Source organism: Arvicola amphibius, chromosome 4 (genome assembly GCF_903992535.2).
Source record: "Arvicola amphibius chromosome 4, mArvAmp1.2, whole genome shotgun sequence".
Taxonomy (NCBI): domain Eukaryota; kingdom Metazoa; phylum Chordata; class Mammalia; order Rodentia; family Cricetidae; genus Arvicola; species Arvicola amphibius.
The window spans coordinates 37,591,558-37,614,590 of NC_052050.1; the positions used below are offsets into that span (position 1 = coordinate 37,591,558).

Below are 23,033 nucleotides of genomic sequence, written 5' to 3' on the forward strand. Positions count from 1 at the left end.
ACAGGGTCTCACATACCCATGGTTAGCCTCAAGCCAATGATGTAGCTGAGGATGACCGTGAACTTCTGGTTCTGATGCCTCCAGCTTGAGAGTGCTGGGATTACAGACATGTCTCCCCACTCCTGGTTTTCCTGGGATGTAGTTTCTAATGAAACTAGCGATTATGACACTTTTCTTTAGAATTGATAGCAAATGGGAAGAAACTTGGATGCCTGATCCCTGGTGAAACCACCATTGCCCTTGATCTTCACTTTTCTTTATGCCTCTTGCTACCAGCTTTAGGAATCACCAGGAGGAACAGAAACAGACTGTGTGCTTTAAAGACTGTAAGAGCAGAGGACTAGGACACAGGCCTCTACAGCACTAGTCCACATCCCAAGGTGAATGGGGGAAATTTCACAAAGCCCCACTCCCTAGATGAAAAACTACAGGCAAGTTATGGCTGTCAAGAGAGGGACTTTCTCTGGGGATAAACTTCCAATGAGTTATCCAAATCCAACTGCTCTGCCGCAAACACATGTACGTAAGAGCAGTGTGAGATGGACTCAGTAGGTAACAGAAATGAGTAGAGAAGGAGAGGTCATGAATTTCAGAGCGAGTTGGGAGCCATGGGGGAAGTTAGAGAGGGGGAGGTGTGGAAATGATGTAACCTCTTATGTGGCGTCCAGCAGAGTGTCAGTCTGCATGAGGAAGGAAGGAATTCTAGTTCAACATGAGTGACTCAATAGTCCGTGTTGGATAAAACTTCTAGAGTCTGATATAGGGCACTTTATTTTGGGCAAATTAAACTATAGTACAGTTTATTAAAATGTGTCCTAGTGTAACATAAAATCCCCTGTGCACAAGGAAGCATGTTATATTGAAACTCTTCTCAAAATACATGTCACTTCTTCCATGAAGATGGATTCTAGAGACAGGCTACATGCATTATCTTTTGAGCCTAGGGGAGGATCTGATGTGGTCTCGGTCACACAGATAGCACTTGAGATCATTTGGGCTATTAGCCACTTCATGCCATAGTTTTGGGATCTTGGGGGACTCCCTGGACATTCGGGTAACACACAGGCCACCTAGACTACTAAAGTATCTGCAGTGGTAGTTGTGGGGGCTCAGGAAAACCTCTGGGCATAAAAATAATGCAAAAGTCACCTAGACCATTGGCCACCTCTGGTCTTGCTTCTGGGACTTGGTATGGGCTGTCCCTACAGACAACAAAGATCACCAGGCTATTAACCACCTCCATTCCCAGCCTTCTGGGTGGAAAACAGGCTATACATCTCTCCCATTGCAGAGACAACCCTGTGTGTTCAGCACTCTTGTTTTTCCAGAGCTTTCCTGTGAGATAAAGGACATTTGTGCTCCCATCAACACTACTAATGTATGAAATTCTCAAGAATTTAAGTGAAGATAATGCTATGCCGTACCCATAAGAAATGTCTTAGGACACAGGAATGGAGCACATTTTAAGGCATTAAACTTAGCCTCTTGTCACCAGCAATTAATTTTCATTTTCTATGAAATGAGAATTCTCTTTTAAACTTTATTGATTTTTTTTGTATGCATGTGAGTGTTTGGGTGCATGTATGAGCCTGAGAAAGTCAGAAGAGGGCTTGGATCCCCAGCAACTACATTTCCAGGTGGTTGTGGGCTGGCCCGTGGGTGATGGACACTGGGCTCAGGTCCTCTGCAAGAGCATCCAGTGCTCTAACTGCTGAGACATCTCTCAAGCCCCTGATATGGGAATTCCTGAAACAAATTCTTAGAATCAGGAAAGGTCAATCTTAGCGAATCTTTGATGCTGTCAGCAGCACCTCAGATTGTTCTGGTGGTGTTCACTTTGGGAGACAGGTTGTGAAATGTCCCTCGTTTCAAAATGCATTAGAGGGCTGGCAAGATTTCTTAGCAAGCAGCCTCAATTTCTACATATACTTTACTCTCTGAGTTCAATTCCTGAAAAGAAGGGAAAGATAAAACACTAACCTGAAAGCAGAAAAAAAATTAATAAAGAAGAGAAAGATGCATGAATCCTGTCCTCAGGCTTCCACATACATATTACAGCACAGGGCACATTCACGTACACAGAGAAACATTTGTGCCCTGCACACATGCATCGTACTAATAATAACCAGTATAAAATAAAATTTAAGATGTAACTCTATGGACACTTAGAAAGGAGTGACTTCCTGTGGGGTGTCCTTGTTTTGCTTATGCCTAAAGCCCTCCACCGTTTTATTGTATCAAATCTATGAACTCCAATTCCTGAGGGGAGAGTTTGGAGCCAGCTCTCTCTATGTTTAAAGATGCCTTCAATTTGGACTGTTTTCACAAAACCCTTTCCTAGAAAGGCTTTTTCTCGATTAATAAGCATAAATATTTTCAGGCTCCTCACGTATCGACGCCCACACCTGAAGTATCATTATGATCCCCAAATATTCCCTACCCCAGTGGTCTACTCACTCCCTAGCTGATGATTAGACAAATACCCGAAATGTGACCTCAAGTCCCTACAGCTCTAGCTGCGAATGCTTTGACTCAGCTGCTCATGGTGGTGGGGGAGGGGCTGTTGTGCCACCATCCACAACTCTTCCATCCATGCGGTTAGAGAAGCTGAAAAATGACAGAGTTTCCATTCCATGGTGAGAAACAGGGCTACAGTGTTCACTCACAGAGCGGTTTCTCTCAGAAGGGACCTGCTCAGAATAGCCCTGGGTTGACATTGTCCTAGCTCCTCCCGCTCACCAGAAAAACTAATTTCCCCTCAAGAAGTAAGAAGAGGTCACGAGTTGAGAGCTGGGACTATACCTCAGAGATTCTATTCTTGGATATCCTGAGCCCCATTGGGTCACCCAGGACCCTGGGTTGTGCAATATCCAACACGACACCATTGCTGTGCTTAAAAATTTCCCTCCAAACCCCCGGATTCCATTTCCCCTTATGCCGGGGCTGCCTATAAAGAGAAGGGGCATATGGCTTCAGATGCCAGCAGGACACAAGCGGCAGTGAGGACCGGTCTCTGCTGACAAGCCCCAGCTCCATCACCTGCTCTGCATCATGAAGGTCCCCACAGCTGCCCTTGCTCTCCTTCTCTGCACCATGGCTCTTTGTGACCAAGTCTTCTCAGCTCCATGTGAGTCCACATTGCTACAAGGGGTGTCCCTACTCTGGTCTTGAGCAGACCACAGCTGTCTTTTCTGTGGCTTCAGAGTCTACAAGAGAGAAGGAACTGATCTTTCTCTTTAAGACTTTTATTTTTCTCTCTTTGGGGTGGGGATGTCTAACCTTTTGAAGGTACCTGGGACTTGGATTCGTAGTGAGGGAGGTGACTGATGTCAATCAATTACCAGCCAGCCCTAGGATGCCTAGGGAGCTCTGTCTCTGGGATGCCTTAGGCCATGCCTCAGGTGTCCTTTGCTAATTTCTTGTATCAGAGAAAGCTGAGGAAGGGACATGGGGTAACCCACAGAGAAAGAGAAAGCCCACAGTGGAGAAAGAGAGACCAGAAACAGAAACAAAGACAGATACAGAAGGCATTTCTGGTCCCAAATGCTGTCAGATCCATAGCCTTCCATACCCTGTCAAGAAAGTAGTGTTGGCTGATTTTCCTGCTCTATGTTGACTTGAACACTTTCTGCCTTTCCCCCTGCAGATGGTGCTGACACCCCAACCTCCTGCTGCTTCTCCTATAGCCGGCAGATTGACCGAAGATTCATTGTTGACTATTTTGAGACCAGCAGCCTTTGCTCTCAGCCAGGTGTCATGTAAGTTCTATTCTCCTGCTTTCCCTTACATGGTGGGGTATGGAACAGGGTGAGGGCTGGTTTATCAGCCATGGAGTGGGGAGCACAGGATCCTCACAGGGGGCCAGTGAGAGAGGCTCTCTAGGGCATCTCTTCGGATAGGAGGTCTGGATGGAGATGCCACAGAGGACCTCAGACTCTTCTATAGGATGATCCTATTTTTGACCCAGCTCTTTCTCCACAGTTTCCTAACTAAGAGAAACCGGCAGGTCTGTGCTGACCCCAAAGAAACCTGGGTGCAAGAATACATCACTGACCTGGAGCTGAATGCCTGAGAGGCTTGGAAGCAGTGAGAAACCATGAAACATTCTTGGGCCCTGTGTGGAGCAGGGTCCTAAGTTTCAGAATATCCCAGCCACCTCCACAGCTCCATATCCTGTAAACTGTTTGCTGCCAAGTAGCCACACACAGGGACTCTCAACTTGAATTCTAATTTAATTTCATATTATTTAATTTTGTAATTTATTTTATTGTCACACTTGTTCTTGTGATGCTTAGTTCTGAACGATCTCAGGGTACTTTCCAACACCCATTCCCCCTCCCCTTGCTCACACTGTGTTTGGTGACAGTGGGAGTGGCTGTCACCAGCCTGTTCTAGGTAGATACAGTGACAAGGTCCCACAGTGACAAAGAAACAATGGATGCTTTGTTTGCACAGAGGAATAATAAATATGATCTTATATAAGTGACTGGAATTGAGTTTTATTTCATTTACTGGAAAATCAGAATTACAGATGAAGAGGAAAAACAGCAAATAATAAAGAGATATGAAATAGAATCCAGGGGTGTGGGAAGGGATGGGTGGGCTTCCATGGAGATCTCCCCTTCATAATGGAAGTATGGCTCTCGACCACTGGAATGATGGCTATTTTGTGAATCAACTCATAATGAACCTGCTCTAGAAAAGGTCAACATTTAAAGAAATATCATCAAGTGGCAATTTAGTTTTACATCCTGGGTATCAAGCTTTCTTAAGAACAGTTTTGAGGATTACTCTAAATTTGGTGGGTTTTGTAAGTTGTCCATTTGATCTGGCTTTTTGTTTTTGTTTTGAGTCAAATCTCACTCTATAACCCGCTCTGACCCGAAGCTCAGAGATCTGAGTGCCTTTGCCTCCTAATTGCTGAGATTAAAGGCACCACCATGCCACACATCTCTTCCCCTCCCAAAGCTTATGTATTAAAATATTAGTCCCCAGTTCAGCAGTGTTCAGAGGTGATGAGGGCTCTGACCTCATGGATTGTATTGAAGTCATACTTTAATGGGTTTAGAGGGTTGGGTGGGATTTCTGTGGTAGCAGCAAGAACTATTTCTTCGTTGCTTTTCTTCACATCCCAGCTTTGCCGTGATAAGGCCTCGCCATTTGCCTGAAAGTACCCTGGTCATCTTTAGAAACCATGAGAGGAAATAAACCTTTCTTCCGTTGAACTGAGGTTCTCGTGTGTGTTGTCATGGCAATCGAGAGCAGACTAAAGCACCTGCCAGTGCGGCAGTGCACCTGAGACTGCACAATCAACCATCCCCACCTGACAGAAAGGGAAAGCAAGGCTCAGAGAGCTTAAACTACTCGGCCAAAATCAGAACATAAATGAAACAACCAAGTCAACACACCCAACTTTTACTTGTAGACTTTTCTACTGACCTGCAGCAACTGCCCAGTCAAGCATCTACCCCCGATCAGGCAAGTCAGCGGTCCAATAGAGAAGCACTCCTGGGGCTGGCAGGATGGATAAAGGTACCTGCCACCAAGCCTCATGACATGGTTTAGCTCCAGGTCCTCTGTGGTAGAGCGAGAACCAACTTCTTCAAATAATCCTCTGATCTCCACATGCACACAAAATGAACAAATGAAATGTATTTGTTTAAAAATGTATTTTTTTAAAACTTGTCCCCAAGTTGGCAGGGTTGTTGGTGACATTGTTGCTCTCCTGAAGTTTTACCAGCAAAGGGGACAGTTACTTAAGCCTTTTACTTTACCTGCAAACTATGGAACAGGGAAGCTAACCTGAGAGCTTTGAGCGCTTTAAATATCTCCTGGCTGTCCACTGAGACGCTAGTCCAGCTGCCCAAACTGTAGGAGACCTCAGTTTACCTGCAGAAACTGCCAGAGTTGTCAAGGTCACTATGGAATCTTCTGTTGCTTCCATCTGAATAGAACCAAAGGGCACAAGGCAGACTGCTAAGGCAATGGTGGCTCTCCCTCCAAAGGTGAGCATCACCCGGAACCAGAAACACAAGTTGCAAGGCTTTACCAACCTTTAGGCAGTGGGCCCATCAAGCCGTGATTTCAAGAGCCTCTGGGCCATGCTGGTGCACACTAAAACCACTTGCTGGCCTTTTCCTATTCAGACATTCCAGACTTCAACCAGGGCCATATGTCTATATGGTAGAATGCTCTGGCTTTCTCAGGGTGTTTGGTAGCTGTTTTGAGGAGGAAGCCAATCCAACCTAAGCCTGAGCTAATGAACCCTGTCACGTACAAAGTGAGCTGTGGCCCCAGGCAACCCAGAGCAGCTTCCAGGTTGGAATCTCTCCCTTAGATGGGTTTCTAGGAAGACAGCCAGACCCTGACAGACTTACAGGAATCCATTTTTTGTTGGTGCTAAGGAAATACTGTGTTTTCACTGAGAAGAAAACAAAACTTCAGATTCTTTTAAATCTGACTTTCTATCCAGTTACTTGTGATGGATTTTGCTGTTTGCTGAGCTTAATCAAGATACATATGTATCTACATAATTTCATATCAGTTTAAAGTTGGAGAAAGAAAAGGAAGGGCGTCTTCTGAAAGGAAGTACAGGCCTCTGTTCTGGGGAAGGACAAATTAGTATGTGCAGGTATGAAAAACCACAGCAAACATATTTCACATCACCTGGCCTTCTACAACTTCCTATATACCTTCAGCCCGTTTCTCTGATTTCTTCAACATTGCTATTTTAGACAAATTTCTCTTTCCATTTCCCTCGTTATTATTTTTGTCTCCTGCTTCTTTCTTGATTTCCAGTTAACTTAAAATTTTATCAAAACCTTTCTGTAGTTTCCTTCAGTTTAGCACCCAGAGGCTCTTCTGCCATCAGCCTCAGAGTGCAGCTCCCTCCTTCCCTCCTTCAAAACGGCCGCCATCAAGAAACAGACAGGACATACAGAGGTGGGTGAAGCAAGCTGCTCCAGTCCGGGCCCCTGCTTCAGTTTGCATGCCTCTGTGCTTACACATGCAACTGGCCAGATCTTGGCCACTTAAGTCCACTGCTTTAAGGACCACCATGGTGCCACTAGGCATGTTGACTTGGTACACAGCCTTAGCTAGCCTGAGCCCATAAACTGTTTCAGAGAGCAGGGAGAGTTACAGTCTGGAAAGAAGCAGGGATACAACCCTGACAGCTGTTGGGGGGTCAGGTCCACGGAACAGCACTGTACCCTCTTTGTACGTGTCAAGATCTGTCTGACAATGTCTGGGGTGCCAGAACCCAGAGGCTTCATAGCCCAGAGACCATGGATAGAATCAAACATGACTGGAAAGAGTAGGCCTGAGGAAGTGATATCCATAGGGGCAAGACTGAGCCAGTGACCTAGGCCAGAGCAAGTCTGAGGCAGCGATCTCCAAAACAGCAGGACTGAGACAGCAACCTGGGCCAGAGCAGGCCTCGGACAGTGAACTCCATGAAAGCAGGAGCAGATCCAGACCAGGGACATTTGTGAAGTCAGGACTAAGCCAGCAACCTCAGGCAGAGCAGAGCTGAGACAGCAACCTTCACAGGAGCAGGTAGAGGGGGAGGAGTGGAAATGGTATACACTGTACTTAGGGGCCAGCGGAGTGTCAGACTGAATGAGGAAGGAAGGAAATCGAGTTCAACAGGACTCAATAGCCCGTGTTGGATCAAACATCTAGAGATGATATAGGGTCCTTTATTTTGGGCAAATTAAAGTATAGTACGGTTTAGAAAAAAAGTTTCCTGGTTTAACATACAATCCCCTGTGCACAAGGAAGCATGATTATACTAAAACTCTTCTCAAAATAGATGTCAAATCTTCCTTCTAGAGATAGGCTACATGCATTATCTTATGGGCCTCGGGGAGGATCTGATGTGGTCTCGGTCACACAGACAACACTTGAGGTCATTTGGGCTATTAGCCACTTCCTGTCATAGTTGTGTCTCCACCTTGAGTTTGGTTCATTAGATGCATTGAGAGAATTCATTGAGTCCATGTAGCCAAGGGGGCACGTTAAGGTCTCAGTATTTACTCATTCTCGCTGATTTTGCCAACTGGAGTTTATCCCTAATAGCACCAGGCAGTTTCAACCCAAATGAAAATCAATTTAAAATCACAATCGATATTTTAAAAAAAGATTTATTATGAAATGCATGAAATCAATTACACGATCATATCCACAATAGCAAAGAAACAGTAATGGTGGACCATCTCCATGGGAGACACATGTCCTTCAACTAAATATAAATAGTAGAAATAATATCAAATAAAATAAGTCTCTATGAAGATTTAAATTAAGAAGTAGGACAGGAATTCTTAATGGAAGGAGCAAGGCACTTCTCCACGGGAAGTGTCAGGGCTCAGGAGGCCCTCCCTGACGCGGCTCCTCCTGCAGCTCAGTTCATCTCCAAGTCATTCACGTACTCGTTGACCCAGGGCAGGCTGGGGTCAGCACAGACTTGCTTGCCTTTTCTGGTCAGGAATCTGGAGAAGAAGAAGAGGACAGATGAGAATCCCATGGGACCTTAGAGGACATCTACCACTGTCCTTTGGCTGTGATAGGCATGCCACTCTATGCATATTGCTTCTATGGGCAACCACAGTAGATGGGATCCTTCCTGGATAACCTTGACCCGTCTAGACTTCCTGTAACTCTGAGCCCTGGGTGTGTAGCTGTGATCCCAGGGGTTCCCTATATCAGGAAACGATGGGTTTTAGGATCAATATGACTAGGTCGTCCAATTTTTCATTGCTCCTTGAAATTGCCTTTCCACGTATAGTATACATCTTTTTTTTTTTTTTACTTGATTCTGGTTTCATGGCCTCTAGATACTATCTTCTACCGCAAGAGTGTCCCCCCATTTTAATGACCATCCAGCAATTATCAGAACTCAAAAAGTGACTCATGACCTCGCTGTTCTCTGGCACAGCTTCGACCCTTAGAACTGAATCCCTTCTGGTCAATAGTCCTTTCACCTGCATCTGGCCCTTTTGGAGTCTTGCCCTCACTCCAGTGTATACTTACACCACAGCTGGCTTGGAGCAAAGGCTGCTGGTCTCATAGTAGTCTGTCACAAATTTGCGAGGGAGCTTCGAAGAGGTGTAAGTAAAGCAGCAGGAAGTGGGAGGGTCAGAGCCCACTGGAAGAGAAAGCAAGGGCAAGGTCAAACCTGTGCCTGGTGCTATCCACTCTAGATCCTCACGGAGCATCCCTATTACTAGAGCTGGAAACATGGTGCCCTGAATGCATGGCCATCCACCCAGAGTGGGACTTTTGCTCTAAAAAGACCATCCTCGAAGAAGAGAAAAAAATTCTAGAAGATTGAAACTGGAATGAGTCTCAAAACATCTCCCATTTCCTTCATGTTACAGGTGGGGAAATCAAGGCAAAAAGACAGACAAGTTTAAACTAGAGATTAAGTCAATTCAATACCTGGCTTCATCCCACCATTTTCCCTTATTTGCTATTAATTATTATTTTTCTTTCTTTCTTTAAAAAAAAATTTTTCCAGAGAGGGTTTCTCTGTAGCTTTGGAGCCTGTCCTGGAACTAGCTCTTGTAGACCAGGCTGACCTTGAACTCACAGAGATCCACCTGCCTCTGCCCCCCCACCCCATGCTGGGATTAAAGACATCTACAACCACCACCTGGCTCGACTGTTAAATCTTAAAGAAACAGGAGCTTAAGTAGTAATGTTTGGTAGTCTCTACGTTTAATGGCAAACTCTGGAATCCTCCCAGCTCCCTGTTGCCCCCTGCCCAAACCCTGCTGTTGGGCTGGCCCCAGCTGGAAAACTGAACCCACTGGGTCTCAGAGCAGCAATGGGAGAATCAGCTTACTTGGTGCTGAGAGCGCTGGAGTGCAGAAGGCAGCTGCAAACAGGAGGAGAGAGAGGGTATATGCGCAGAGCTTCATGGTGTTGCTGCAGGAGGGGTTTGTACAGAGCTGAGACTGCAGAGCCCAGAAGCTTCAGAAGCTGGCTGAGTGTTGTGCTGGTCTGAGTTGGGAACCCCTTTTTATAGGGACTCTGGGGCTTGGGACAGAGGTTGGGGGTGTAGGGAGGAAAATGGAATTTCCTAAATAAAGATGATGTCATGGTATCAAGAAGGAAACTGAAGTTGGCTGAAAGTGAAGAGTTCCTCCCTGATTGTCTTCTCCCAGCAGTGACATCACGGAAGAGAAAGGAGAGAGCTGGAGCAGAGAAGTGGGGTGCACGCTGGAGGGGGAAGTGGTACACCAAAGATGGTGACTGAGATGGGTGTGTGTGAGAGAGATAGAACCCCAGAGGAAGGATGCAGTGTTCACACTTGCTAGCGAGGCAGAAAAAAAACAAGTTTGGGAAACCCAGACAAAGAATGTTCTAGTACACAAATAAGGATTGATACCTAGTGATGCGTATATCCTCCCGACAGAGTGTGTAGCCCACCTAAGCATACAGCCGTTTTTTACCCAGTTCCTAGGAAATGCCTCATGTTCCTATCCTCTGGGGACCTGTGTCGGAGATAAGCCTACCAAGGCTGGGAGGACAGTCAGACTCAAAGTAGAGCAAATGAGGAAAGCTGGACGATGGATCCAGTCTTGTTCACCTTTGGCTCAATTACCCCAGCTCACCTGCTTGCCCCAGTCCTCCCAGTGCAGCAGGCTCCTCTAAGACAGAACATAATCAAAGAAGGAGCCAGACCTCCTCGGTGTTTCCAACTTAAAAGTGGAAGGGGCATAGCAGTATCCTGGGGTCCTTTGTGGTCATTTCACAAAGTACAAGCTTCTCCTACCTCATTGTTCCTCTTCTTACCTGTCTCTGCTGTTCTTTCTGTCCTCAGCCTTGTCACCTAACTCCCTGGTCATGTGCTCTATGTTCACCGACAGCATACAAGCTGGTCTCTCTCAGGACCGTTCAGGGTTGATGCAGCTTCGTGGTCACACATCAAGGGTTTGGGTCTTGGCCTCTTGGTCTGCATGGAGTCCATTTTCCATGGCATTTCAATTCAGGCGACATCCTCCTTGTCTGCTGCTTGTCAGGACAGATACCCTGGAATACAGTCTCATCGTTCCCTCAAGGAGACCTAGCCTGTTGATGCCTGGACAGTGACAGAAACGACCGTCCCCTGAGGTGGAAAATAAGGTGGGCATGAGAGGTAGGAACAGGGCATCAGGGAGCCTGAGGATGAAGGCTGTCCTTCATGTGGAGATGGAGAGTTCTAAGGCTGAAACTTGTTGGGTTAAGGAGGAGCCTCTACCTACATCAGACAGCGTGTTCATCTCGGTTTCACTGTTGGGCTGTGGAGCCATCTGCCCTGGGGCACAGGAGGATGGCAGATATGAATGGATGATTGGTCTATGGATCCCATTGTAAGCAGAGCATCCTCAGAGAAGGTGAAGGCTATTCCAGAAGGTTAGAATTGGAGTGTGTCTCAGACTGTATCACATTGCCTTCATATTACAGACAGAAACACCAGGGCATGGGCAGGACTCTCTTAAACCAGTAGTGTGGGGTCGAGCCCATCCACAGTCTGACTCCAAGTGGTCCTTTCTTTCAGTGGTTGATAACGTTCAATAAGAGGGTACTTGGGTGTTATGACTGTCTACAGGGTACCAGAGGGAAGTAGACTCTTAGAAGAGATTCAAGATCCATGGAGGAGATAGGAAATGTCCATGTGGATAGCTTGGCTTCTCCTCCGAACAGTATGATGGTTAGGAATTTTAGGGAGACCACTGTACACAGGGGGTCAAAAGTGGGAGCATGCTTGGAACTAGGGTATTCCTAGAGGGCAAATGCTGAGATGGGAGAGCACGGTGGGCTACTGCACAGAGTCATTTTGCAAAGATAGTAAACCAAGAATTGATATTGCCGGTGTGGTATCTAAGTCACTTTGGGAAATGGGAGCAGACATTGAATTGTGGATGGAAGGGAAATGTAGATGGTTGCGTAGAGTGCAGGTTCAGGGTGGCATCTGTAGCCGAGGGCACCAGCTGTAGTAGCCCATCAGCTACTGCCATACCCTGGCCACCAGGCCTTAGTCCCCAACCACAGTCTTCTCCTTGGCTGTCCAGGGTAGAGGGCAGTGATTCTTAGGGTGTCAAATTCCCAAGAGAAGCTGCCAGTCTCTCCAGTTTGGGTGGACTCAGGAAACTCTCAGCCTTTCTTAGGAAGCCTCTGCCTTTGCTGCTTGTACATGTGTTTCTGCCCTCTTCCCATTCTCCTGAGACAAGACAACAGTCTGGTAAAGCTTTACTGAGCACCTACTATGTGACAGGCGCTGTATCTGTGTTGGAGGACTGAGCACCTACCATGTGTCAGGGGCTGTGTCAGCATTGGAGGACTGAGCACCTACTATGTATCAGGGGCTGTGTGTCAGTGTTGGAGAGCTAAGCGCCTACTATGTGGCAGGGGTGGTGTCATCATTGGAGGACTGAGCACCTACTATGTATCAGGGGCTGTGTCAGTGTTGGAGGACTGAGCACCTACTATGTTTCAGGGGTTGTGTCAGTGTTGGAGGTTCCTATTTAAATAAATGAGTGCAATGGGAGGGTAGGGAGGGGTGTGCTGGGATGCTGTCTTGGCTGTTGTACCCTTGAACTCATGGCAATTATGAATTTGTAAAAGAAAATTATATTAGATTGTATGTATGGTGGCTGTAAAACTTTTAAAAACTATAAAAAGACATGAACGTTAAAGTTCTTAAGATTTAAGACTTAAGACTTAAAATTCTGTATCATTATGTACCTAGCTGTTAGCAATTATGTTCTTTCTCACTCCAGCATGTCTGTCTTCCCATTGTTGGTTCATATTCTGCAGAGTTACTGAAGACTGAGTCATTCCTGAAATACAGTATTGATGAATATGTGGCATTCCATCACTCGGAAGCACTAACATTTGTGTTTAATGCATTAATACATAGGTAGGTCCATCCATTTGATTGTTTCTCTAAATTGAGCTGAGAACTCTCTAGCTAGCCAGAGAATGGGTGTTGGTTATTCAGAATAAAATGAGCTCTTATAAGTGAGCTGTATTTATTATGTCCTATGTCATAGTGGGATAGGCAAGGACAATGGTAATGTACTGTATATTTCAACAGAGTAAGGAGAAAGATCATGCATGATTTCACCATCAAGAAATTACCCAATGGATATGCAGACCCTGGTTTGGAATCATACAGTTATTCACATTAAAATACTATATGGTGCCTGTAAACATGTAAAGTCTGTGTTCCAGTTATTAGCCAATTAAAATAACTGAAATTATTTTTAATTAAAAAACTTGGAATCTACAAAATACAAGTGAATGATAGTATTTGTGGTTAGGACTTAACACAGCTCTTAACCATGAGTCAGTACCAGCCTAAGTACTAACCTGTTCTAGTCTCCCAGGGGTGCTTTGAAGTCGGTATCATTATTAGTTTCTGTCACACATGAAAGCTCTGAGCACAGAGAGGTGACTAACCTACAGAAGAACACACAGCTGATACGCCACAGATTTGGAAATGAAACCAAGGAAGTCTGGCGCTAAGATAAGTAAGTCTGAGAAGGAAACTCACTTCTTTGCAAATTTCTGTTAAAAGCTTAACGGCCAAGTCCGGTCAGTGTGCTGCGGTCTCTCGGTTCACATGTCTTGAGCAATAGAATCCATGAACTTCTCTTTTTTTTTTTTTTTTTTTTTAAAAAAAAAGCTTAGAATGTTTGGTAATTTTAATAGCTTTCAAAGACAAGGGGAGGGAGCAAATGGACACATGTAATGTGACAGCAGAAGGGGCACCAGGGAGGGATGGGGACAGCAGGGAATGGGAGTGGAGAAGAATCCTTTACGTGTAAGGAATGAAGATATTGGAGGCTGGAGAGATGGCTCAGTGGTTAAGAGCACCGACTGCTCTTCCAGAGGTCCAGGGTTCAATTCCCAGAACCCACCTGGTGGCTCATAGCTGTCTATAACTATATGGGATCCAGTTTCCTCTTCTGGTGTTCAGACAGACATACAGACAAAACACACATAAATATAAAATAAATAAATATTTTTAAGTAGTAAAACTATATGTATACCAAAAATAGAAATTGTCTTTATTGATCTCACTGTGGATCCCACGGCTGCCACGGGACGGGCTCGTGCCCAGGCTCTTTCACTCTGCCCTGTGCTGGGCAGAACAGTGATCCTCTGCCTTGCCCAGTGGGCACTCATCACAGACAGCTGCGGGCAGTTCGCAAAGTCATGGTCTTGGCAATCAGCAAGTCTGAAGGACGGCTTGAAAGCCAGGTAGGCAGGCAAGGGGCAGGTCACAGGAAGTTTCCATGTTACTGGAAACATCAGCGGGGTGGATTTGAGGAATGTCACAGGTAGATCAGACTGTGGGGGGGGGGGGGGGGGGGGCGGGGGAACGGTGGCGGTCCTTAGCAAGACCACTTAGGTGAAGCTGGGAGGAAACCCTGCTTCTAGTTCGCGGCTTGTGGCCCTGCTGAGTAACTCAAAGGGCAGAGCTCAGGCGTGGGGATGATGACTGTAGAACCTCCGTTTCTTCTTCTTCTTCTTCTTCTTCTTCTTCTTCTTCTTCTTCTTCTTCTTCTTCTTCTTCTTCTTCTTCTTCTTCTTCTTCTTCTTCTTCTTCTTCTTCTTCTCCTTCTCCTTCTCCTTCTCCTTCTCCTTCTCCTTCTCCTTCTCCTTCTTCTTCTTCTCCGATAAATTATAACAAGGTGGGGATATAGGAATCTTCCTGGGAAGGGGAAATAGAATGGATATCACAGGTTGGTGGTGTGGGAGAGAGGGCAGGATGGGGTATGGGAACAGGAAGGATAACTTTAGGAAGGATGGAGGAAGAGAGAACTGGGAGGACTATTGGAATGGTGGTGGTCATCTCGGGAACGAACTAGAAATGTAATGCAATGAAAACTCCCAGGAATGCACACGGGTAACACTAGCCAAAACTGCTAGCAATGGAGGATGTGGAGCCTGAACTGGCCATCTCCTGTAACCAGGCAAGGCTTCCAGTGGAGGGACTGGGACACCAATCCAGCCACAAAACCTTCAACCTACAATTTGTCCTGCCTACAACATGTCCTGCAGAGAAATGGAGAAGGAATGGATCAGGGCAGCAAGGAGGAAAGGCAAAGGAACTTTATGGTTGGGATGTAAAATACAGAGCAGACAATTTAAAACATATTTTAAAAGAAATTATTCAGGTTGTTTTCATTTTATTTTAGTTTTTTATATTTATTTGTTTGGTTTTTGTTTTTTAAAGATTTATTTTACTTTTAGTTATATGTGTGTGTGTGTGTGTCTATGTCTGTGTGTGTTTCTATGTGTGTGTATGTGCACCTGAGATCAGTGCATCCGATGCCTCTGGAGCTGAAGTGTAGGCAGTTGTGAGCTGCCCAGCATGGGTGCTGGGAACTGAACTCAGGTTTCTGCAAGAGCCATTTCTTAACACTTAGTCATCTCTCCAGCACATCCCCACACCAGCTTCAATTTTTAGTGTAGACTAGGGTAGGTGTCTAAATAGATGTAGGAAGTTGGAAGTTGTGGGAGCAGAGAGAGGGGTCAAAGCGACTGTGATTTCCTGGCCTCTGACTTGGAAGCTTGATCAGAAAAGATGTTATCAGAGGATAGATAATACAGGATTCAGGGAGCGGATGGAGTCCAATTTGAAAATATACAACCAGATCTACGGTGGATACACACACACACACACACACACACACACACACACACACACCAGAGGAAACGGCAAGAACTCAGGTAGAAAATAAAGGGCTCACAACAAAATGAAGGGATGGCTTCATTGAAACCTTGCCTCTCCTGGATGTGAGAAGGAAGCCTGACTCCAGGATACTGTTTCTGTCTTCATACGTGATGTGCCCTTGCCTACTGCAAACTATGGAAAGCAGAGGTAGACCTAACAAGGTATTATTATCAATTAGCCCATTCGTGGGGCCACAGCTGCCAAACAAGAGCAGAGACTGATACTGAGGGAAGTGGAACCACGGTGGGGAAACCAGAAAGAAATCAATGGACAGAGCTGGATCATGGGAAGTGTGGGAAGTGAGACGAGGTGAGCAGAGCAGTCGGAGGAAAGGACAGAGAAGAGGAGTTGCCCCACCAGACTCCCTGGGCTCATAAGTAGGATGCTGAGCTGTGGTGGGGCTGTGGGAAGGCAGAGTGAACGGTAAAGCTAGGACACAGATTAAGCCCTCGACACCAAGGAGGGGTCCATTGTGTTGACTACTGGCTACTTTCTGTTATGGTTGCTAATTGATCATGGTGTTTTCCCTAAAGAAGAAAAGATCTTGTCACTATGGTCTTTTTTTTTTATCCATCTCTTCCCATCAGTATTTAGCTCTATTATGAGTTTTCAAGCATAATACATTTTATCCAATCTGTGATTTATTCATTTACCAAATATGTGTTAAATCTCACTATGTTTCAGGCTGTCTCGCTTTGTGGAAGATGCAGTGGAAAATATTGCTGATGGTGAACTGTATTGCTGACCAGTTCTATGTGTGACCCCAAGCAAGCCATTGTTCCTGGAAACACCAGTCTGTCACCTACAGCATTTCTAAGACTCTTCTAACTCAACCCTTCCATGACTCATTCAATGTGTGTACAGAACACATACTATGCATATAAGCATGCCATTTTTCAATCCAAGTCAAAACACATGGTGAAAGACAATTTTCTGGTTTAGAGATTCATATGAAAAGTCTTACAACAGTATAGACACCGAGGATTATATATTTCATCAATTGCCTTCATTCAAAAGAACTAAATTAGTGACTTGGTCAGGAAACCCACACTGTTAGACTCCACATGTGCTAGGATTTGTTATCCAACTTTACCAGTAAGACATGGTCTGAATTTGTTTAAAACCAACAGGACATCATTCAAATTTTCAAACAAACCTTTACTTGGATGACTGAGGACCCACTGCAGTAAGTGTTGTTATGCTGGAAATCACAATCACCAGGAGAAAAGGAAACAGCCTGTGTGCTTTAACAACTCTAAGAGCAGAGGACTAGGACACAGGCCTCTACAGCACTAGTCCACAGCTCAAGGTGAATGGAGGAAATTTCACAAAGCCCCACTCCCTAGATGAAAAACTACAGACAAGCAATGGCTGTCAGTGAGGGACAATCAGATTTCTCTGGGGATGAACTTCCAATGGGTTATCCAAATCCAAGCGATCTGCCCTAAACACATGTACGTAAGAGCAATGCAAGATGGACTCAGTAAGTAACATAAATGAGTAGAGAAGGAGAGGTCGTGAATTTGAGGAGGAGTTGGGAACCATGGGGGAAATTAGAGAGGGGGAGGAGTGGAAATGGTGTACATCCTGGGGGGCGGGGGGAGCGGAGTGTCAGTCTGAATGAGTAAGGGAGGAATTCTAGTTCAATGTGAGTGACTCAATAGTCCGTGTTGGATAAAACTTCTAGAGTCTGATATAGGGCACTTTATTTTGGGCAAATTAAAGTATAGTACAGTTTAGAAAAAAAGTTTCCGGAGCTGGTGAAATGTCTCAGAGGTTAAGAGCACTGGCTGTTCTTCCTGAGGTCCTGAGTTCAAATCCCAGCAACCACATGGTGGCTCATAACCATCTGTAATGAGATCTGGTGTCCTCTTCTGCCCCACAGGGATACATGCAGGCAGAATATTGTATATATAAGAAAGAAAGAAAGAAAGAAAGAAAGAAAGAAAGAAAGAAAGAAAGAAAGAAAGAAAGAAAGAGAAAGAAAAAGTTTCCTAGTGTAACACAAAATCCCCTCTGCACAAGGAAGCATGAATATATTGAAACTCTTCTCAAAATACATGTCACTTCTTCCATGAAGATGGGTTCTAGAGACAGGCTACATGCATTATCTTATGGGACTAGGGGAGGATCTGATGTGGTCTCGGTCACACAGATAGCACTTGAGATCATTTGGGCCACTAGCCACTTCCTGCCATAGTTGTGGGATCTTCGGGGAGTCCCTGGACATTCGGGTAACACATAGGCCACCGAGACTATTAACTATCTGCAGTGGTAATTGTGGGGGCTCAGGAAAACCCCTGGACATACAAATAATGCAAAAGTCACCTAGACCATTGGCCACCTCTGGTCTTGTTTGTGGGACCTTGGTATGGGCTGTCCCTACAGACAACAGAGATCATCAGGCTATTAGCCACCTCCATTCCCAGACTTCTGGGTGGAAAACAGGCTATACATCTCTCCCATTGCAGAGACAACCCTGTGTGTTCAGCACTCTCGGTTTTCCAGAGCTTTCCTGTGAGATAAAGGACATTTGTGCTCCCATCAACACTACTAATATATGAAATTCTCAAGTATTTAAGTGAAGAAGTGCTATGCTGTACCAATAAGAAATGTCTTAGGACACAGGAATGGAGCACATTTTAAGGCATTAAACTTAGCCTCTCGTCACCAGCAATTAATTTTCATTTCCTATGAAATGAGAATTCTCTTTTAAACTTTATTGATTTTTTTGTATGCATGTGAGTGTTTGGGTGCATGTATGAGCCTGAGAAAGTCAGAAGAGGGTTTGGATCCCCAGCAACTACATTTCCAGGTGGTTGTGGGCTGGCCCGTGGGTGATGGACACTGGACTCAGGTCCTCTGCAAGAGCATCCAGTGCTCTAACTGCTGAGACATCTCTCAAGCCCCTGATATGGGAATTCCTGAAACAAATTCTTAGAATCAGGAAAGGTCAATCTTAGCGAATCTTTGATGCTGTCAGCAGCACCTCACATTGTTCTGATGGTGTTCACTTTGGGAGACAGGTTGTGAAATGTCCCTCGTTTCAAAATGCATTAGAGGGCTGGCAAGATTTCTTAGCAAGCAGCCTCAATTTCTACATATACTTTACTCTCTGAGTTCAATTCCTGAAAAGAAGAGAAAGATAAAACACTAACCTGAAAGCAGAAAAAAAATTAATAAAGAAGAGAAAGATGCATGAATCCTGTCCTCAGGCTTCCACATACATGTTACATCACACGGCACATTCATATACAGATAAACACAGTTGTGCCCTGCACACATGCAATGTACTGATAATAACCAGTATAAAATAAAATTTAAAAATGTTACCCTATAGACACTTAGAAAGAAGCAACTTCCTAAGGTGTGTCATTGTTTTGCTTATGCCTGAAGCCCTCCACTGTTTTATTGTATCAAATCAATGAACTCCAACTCCTGAGCGGAGAGTTTGGAGCCAGCTGCTCTCTATGTTTAAAGATGCCTTCATATTTGGCCTGTTTCCTCAAAACTCTTAGAAAAGGCTTTTTCTAGATTAATGAACATAAATATTTTTAGGCTCCTAACATATCGAAACCCACACCTGAAACTCCCACAATCATCACTCCCTAGCTGATGATTGGGCAAATACCCAAAATGTGACCTCAAGTCCCTACAGCTCTAGCTGCGAATGCTTTGACTCAGCTGCTCATGGTGGTGGGGGAGGGGCTGTTGTGCCACCATCCACAACTCTTCCATCCATGCGGTTAGAGAAGCTGAAAAATGACAGAGTTTCCATTCCATGGTGAGAAACAGGGCTACAGTGTTCACTCACAGAGCGGTTTCTATCAGAAGGGACCTGCTCAGAATAGCCCTGGGTTGACATTGTCCGAGCTCCTCCCGCTCACCAGAAAAACTAATTTCCCCTCAAGAAGTAAGAAGAGGTCACGAGTTGAGAGCTGGGACTATACCTCAGAGATACTATTTTTGGGGATCCTGAGCCCCATTGGGTCACCGAGGACCCTGGGTTGTGCAATATCCAACACGACACCATTGCTGTGCTTAAAAATTTCCCTCCACACCCCCGGATTCCATTTCCCCTTCTGCCAGGGCTGCCTATAAAGAGAAGGGGCATATGGCTTCAGATGCCAGCAGGACACAAGCGGCAGTGAGGACCGGTCTCTGCTGACAAGCCCCAGCTCCATCACCTGCTCTGCATCATGAAGGTCCCCACAGCTGTTCTTGCTGTCCTTGTCTGCACCATGGCTCTCTGTGACCAAGTCTTCTCAGCTCCATGTGAGTCCACATTGCTACAAGGGGTGTCCCTACTCTGGTCTTGAGCAGACCACAACAATCTTTTCTGTGGCTTCAGAATCTACAAGAGAGAAGGAACTGATCTTTCTCTTTAAGACTTTTATTTTTCTCTCTGTAGGGTGGGGATGTCTAACCTCTTGTAGGTACCTGGGACTTGGAGTCCCAGTGAGCAAGGGGAGTGGTGCCAATCACTTACCAGCCAGTCCTGGGATGCCTAGGGAGCTCTCTCTCTGATGCCTTGGGCCATACCCCAGGTGTCCTTTGCTAATTTCTTGTATCAGAAAAAGCTGTGGAAGGGACATGGGGTAACCCACAGAGAAAGAGAAAGCCCACAGTGGAGAGAGAGAGAGAGAGAGAGAGAGAGAGAGAGAGAGAGAGAGAGAGAGAGAGAGAGGAAACAGAAAGACAGATACGGAGGGCATTTCTGGTCCCAAATGCTGTCAGATCCATAGCCTTCCTTACCCTGTCAAGAAAGTAGTGTTGGCTGATTTTCCTGCTCTATGTTGACTTGAACACTTTCTGCCTTTCCCCCTGCAGATGGTGCTGACACCCCAACCTCCTGCTGCTTCTCCTATAGCCGGCAGATTGACCGCAGATTCATTGCTGACTATTTTGAGACCAGCAGCCTTTGCTCTCAGCCAGGTGTCGTGTAAGTTCTATTCTCCTGCTTTCCCTTACATGGTGGGGTATGGAACAGGGTGAGGGTGGGTTTATCAGCCATGGAGGGGGGAGCACAGGATCCTCACAGGGGGCCAGTGAGAGAGGCTCTCTAGGGCATCTCTTCAGATAGGAGGTCTGGATGGAGATGCCACAGAGGACCTCAGACTCTTCTATAGGATGATCCTATTTTTGACACAGCTCTTTCTCCACAGTTTCCTAACTAAGAGAAACCGGCAGGTCTGTGCTGACCCCAAAGAAACCTGGGTGCAAGAATACATCGCTGACCTGAAGAAGAATGCCTGAGAGGTTTGGAGGCAGTGAGGAACCCGGAAACTCTCATGGGCCCTGTGTCGAGCAGGGTCCTAAGTTTCAGAATATCCCAGCCACCTCCACAGCTCCATATCCTGTAAACTGTTTGCTGCCAAGTAGCTACACTCAGGGACAATCAACTTGAATTCTAATTTAATTTAATATTATTTAATTTTGTAATTTATTTTATTGTCACACTTGTTCTTGTGATGCTTAGTTCTGAACGATCTCAGGGTACTTTCCAACACCCATTCCCCCTCCCCTTGCTCACACTGTGTTTGGTGACAGTGGGAGTGGCTGTCACCAGCCTGTTCTAGGTAGATACAGTGACAAGGTCCCACAGTGACAAAGAAACAATGGATGCTTTGTTTGCACAGAGGAATAATAAATATGCTCTTATAAAAGTGACTGGAATTGAGTTTTATTTTATTTTTTCATTTACTGGAAAATCAGATTACAGATGAAGAGGAAAAACAGCAAATAATAAAGAGATATGAAATAGAATCCAGGGGTGTGGGAAGGGATGGGTGGGCTTCCATGGGGATCTCCCCTTCATAATGGAAGTATGGCTCTGGACCACTGGAATGATGGCTATATTGTGAATCAACTCATAATAAACCTGCTCTAGAAAAGGTCAACATTTAAAGAAATATCATCCAGTGACAAATTAGTTTTGCATCCCAGGAAATAAGTTTTCTTAAGAACAGTTTTGAGGATTACTCTAAACTTGGTATTTTTTGTGCATTGTCCATTTGGTCTGGCTTTTTCTTTTTGTTTTGAGTCAAATCTCACTCTATAACCCGCTCTGACCCGAAGCTCAGAGATTTGAGTGCCTTTGCCTCCTAATTGCTGAGATTAAAGGCACCACCATGCCACACATCTCTTCCCCTCCCAAAGCTTATGTATTAAAATATTAGTCCCCAGTACAGCAGTGTTCAGAGGTGATTGGTGATGAGGGCTCTGACTCGTGGATTGTATTGAAGTCATACTTTAATGGGTTTAGAGGGTTGGGTGGGATTTCTGTGGTAGCAGCAAGAACTATTTCTTTGTTGCTTTTCTTCACATGCCAGCTTTGCCGTGATAAGGCCTCACCATTTGCCTGAAAGTACTCTGATCTTCTTTAGAAACCATGAGAGGAAATAAACTTTTCTTCCATTGAACTGAGCTCCTCGTGTGTGTTGTCATGGCGATCGAGAGCAGACTAAAGCACCTGCCAGTGCGGCAGTGCACCTGAGACTGCACAATCAACATCCCCACCTGACACAAAGGGAAAGCAAGGCTCAGAGAGTTTAAACTACTCGGCCAAAATCAGAACATAAATGAAACAACCAAGTCACCACTTTTACTTGCAGACTCTTCTACTAACCTGCAGCAACTGCCCAGTCAAGCTACCTCATAGTAAGCAAGTCAGCGGTCCAATAGAGAAGCACTCCTGGGGCTGGCAGGATGGATAAAGGTACCTGCCACCAAGCCTCATGACATGGTTTAGATCCAGGTCCTCTGTGGTAGAGAGAGAACCAACTTCTTCAAATAGTCCTCTGATCTCCACATGCACACAAAACGAACAAATCAAAAGTATTCTTTAAAAAGGAGAGGCTACCATTACTGAAGTCTCCTTGTCCCCAAGTTGGCAGGGCTGTAAGTGACATTGTTGCTATCCTGAAGTTCCACCAGCAAACGGGGAACTTACTTTACCTGCAAACAACCAGCCATTTCTGTTCTAATGAGGGAAGCTGACCTGAGAGCTTTGGGTGCTTTAAATATCTCATGGCTGTCCAGTGAGATGCTAGTCCAGCTACCCAAACAGTAGGAGACCTCAGTTTACCTGCAGAAACTGCCAGAGCTGTCAAGGTCACTGTGGAAATCTCTTGCATCAGGTCTAAGCGACATTATGTGGGTGTCTGTTTCACTCACCATCATTCCAGATAACCTGAGATAGCCCCAAAAGCTATGTTTGCCTCTAGGAGCCCAGCAGCTTCAGATGACACTGTCTGTAGCTGTTCTGATGCCTCTGTGCATCTTAAGATGTCTTTAATAGAAA

The 23,033-nt window shown here is 45.3% G+C and overlaps 3 protein-coding genes across 3 annotated transcripts; 2 read left to right on the forward strand and 1 right to left on the reverse strand.

The window, feature by feature from the left end:
• The first annotated feature begins 2,752 nt into the window (after positions 1 to 2,752).
• Positions 2,753 to 4,482, forward strand: LOC119812946 (C-C motif chemokine 3). The gene is made up of 3 exons (XM_038327991.1): positions 2,753 to 3,127; positions 3,647 to 3,758; positions 3,982 to 4,482. The coding sequence occupies exons 1-3, from the start codon at positions 3,052 to 3,054 to the stop codon at positions 4,070 to 4,072; spliced, it is 279 nt and encodes a 92-aa protein (XP_038183919.1). The 5' UTR covers positions 2,753 to 3,051; the 3' UTR covers positions 4,073 to 4,482.
• A 3,804-nt stretch (positions 4,483 to 8,286) lies between these two features.
• LOC119813081 (C-C motif chemokine 4-like) lies at positions 8,287 to 9,980 on the reverse strand. The gene is made up of 3 exons (XM_038328198.1): positions 9,845 to 9,980; positions 9,031 to 9,145; positions 8,287 to 8,489 (listed from the first exon to the last, which is right to left on the reverse strand). Exons 1-3 carry the CDS (start codon positions 9,918 to 9,920, stop codon positions 8,402 to 8,404), a joined length of 279 nt encoding a protein of 92 aa, XP_038184126.1. The 5' UTR covers positions 9,921 to 9,980; the 3' UTR covers positions 8,287 to 8,401.
• A 9,778-nt stretch (positions 9,981 to 19,758) lies between these two features.
• On the forward strand, positions 19,759 to 21,365 carry LOC119812982 (C-C motif chemokine 3-like). The gene is made up of 3 exons (XM_038328039.1): positions 19,759 to 20,005; positions 20,561 to 20,672; positions 20,896 to 21,365. The coding sequence occupies exons 1-3, from the start codon at positions 19,930 to 19,932 to the stop codon at positions 20,984 to 20,986; spliced, it is 279 nt and encodes a 92-aa protein (XP_038183967.1). The 5' UTR covers positions 19,759 to 19,929; the 3' UTR covers positions 20,987 to 21,365.
• The last annotated feature ends 1,668 nt before the right edge of the window (positions 21,366 to 23,033 follow it).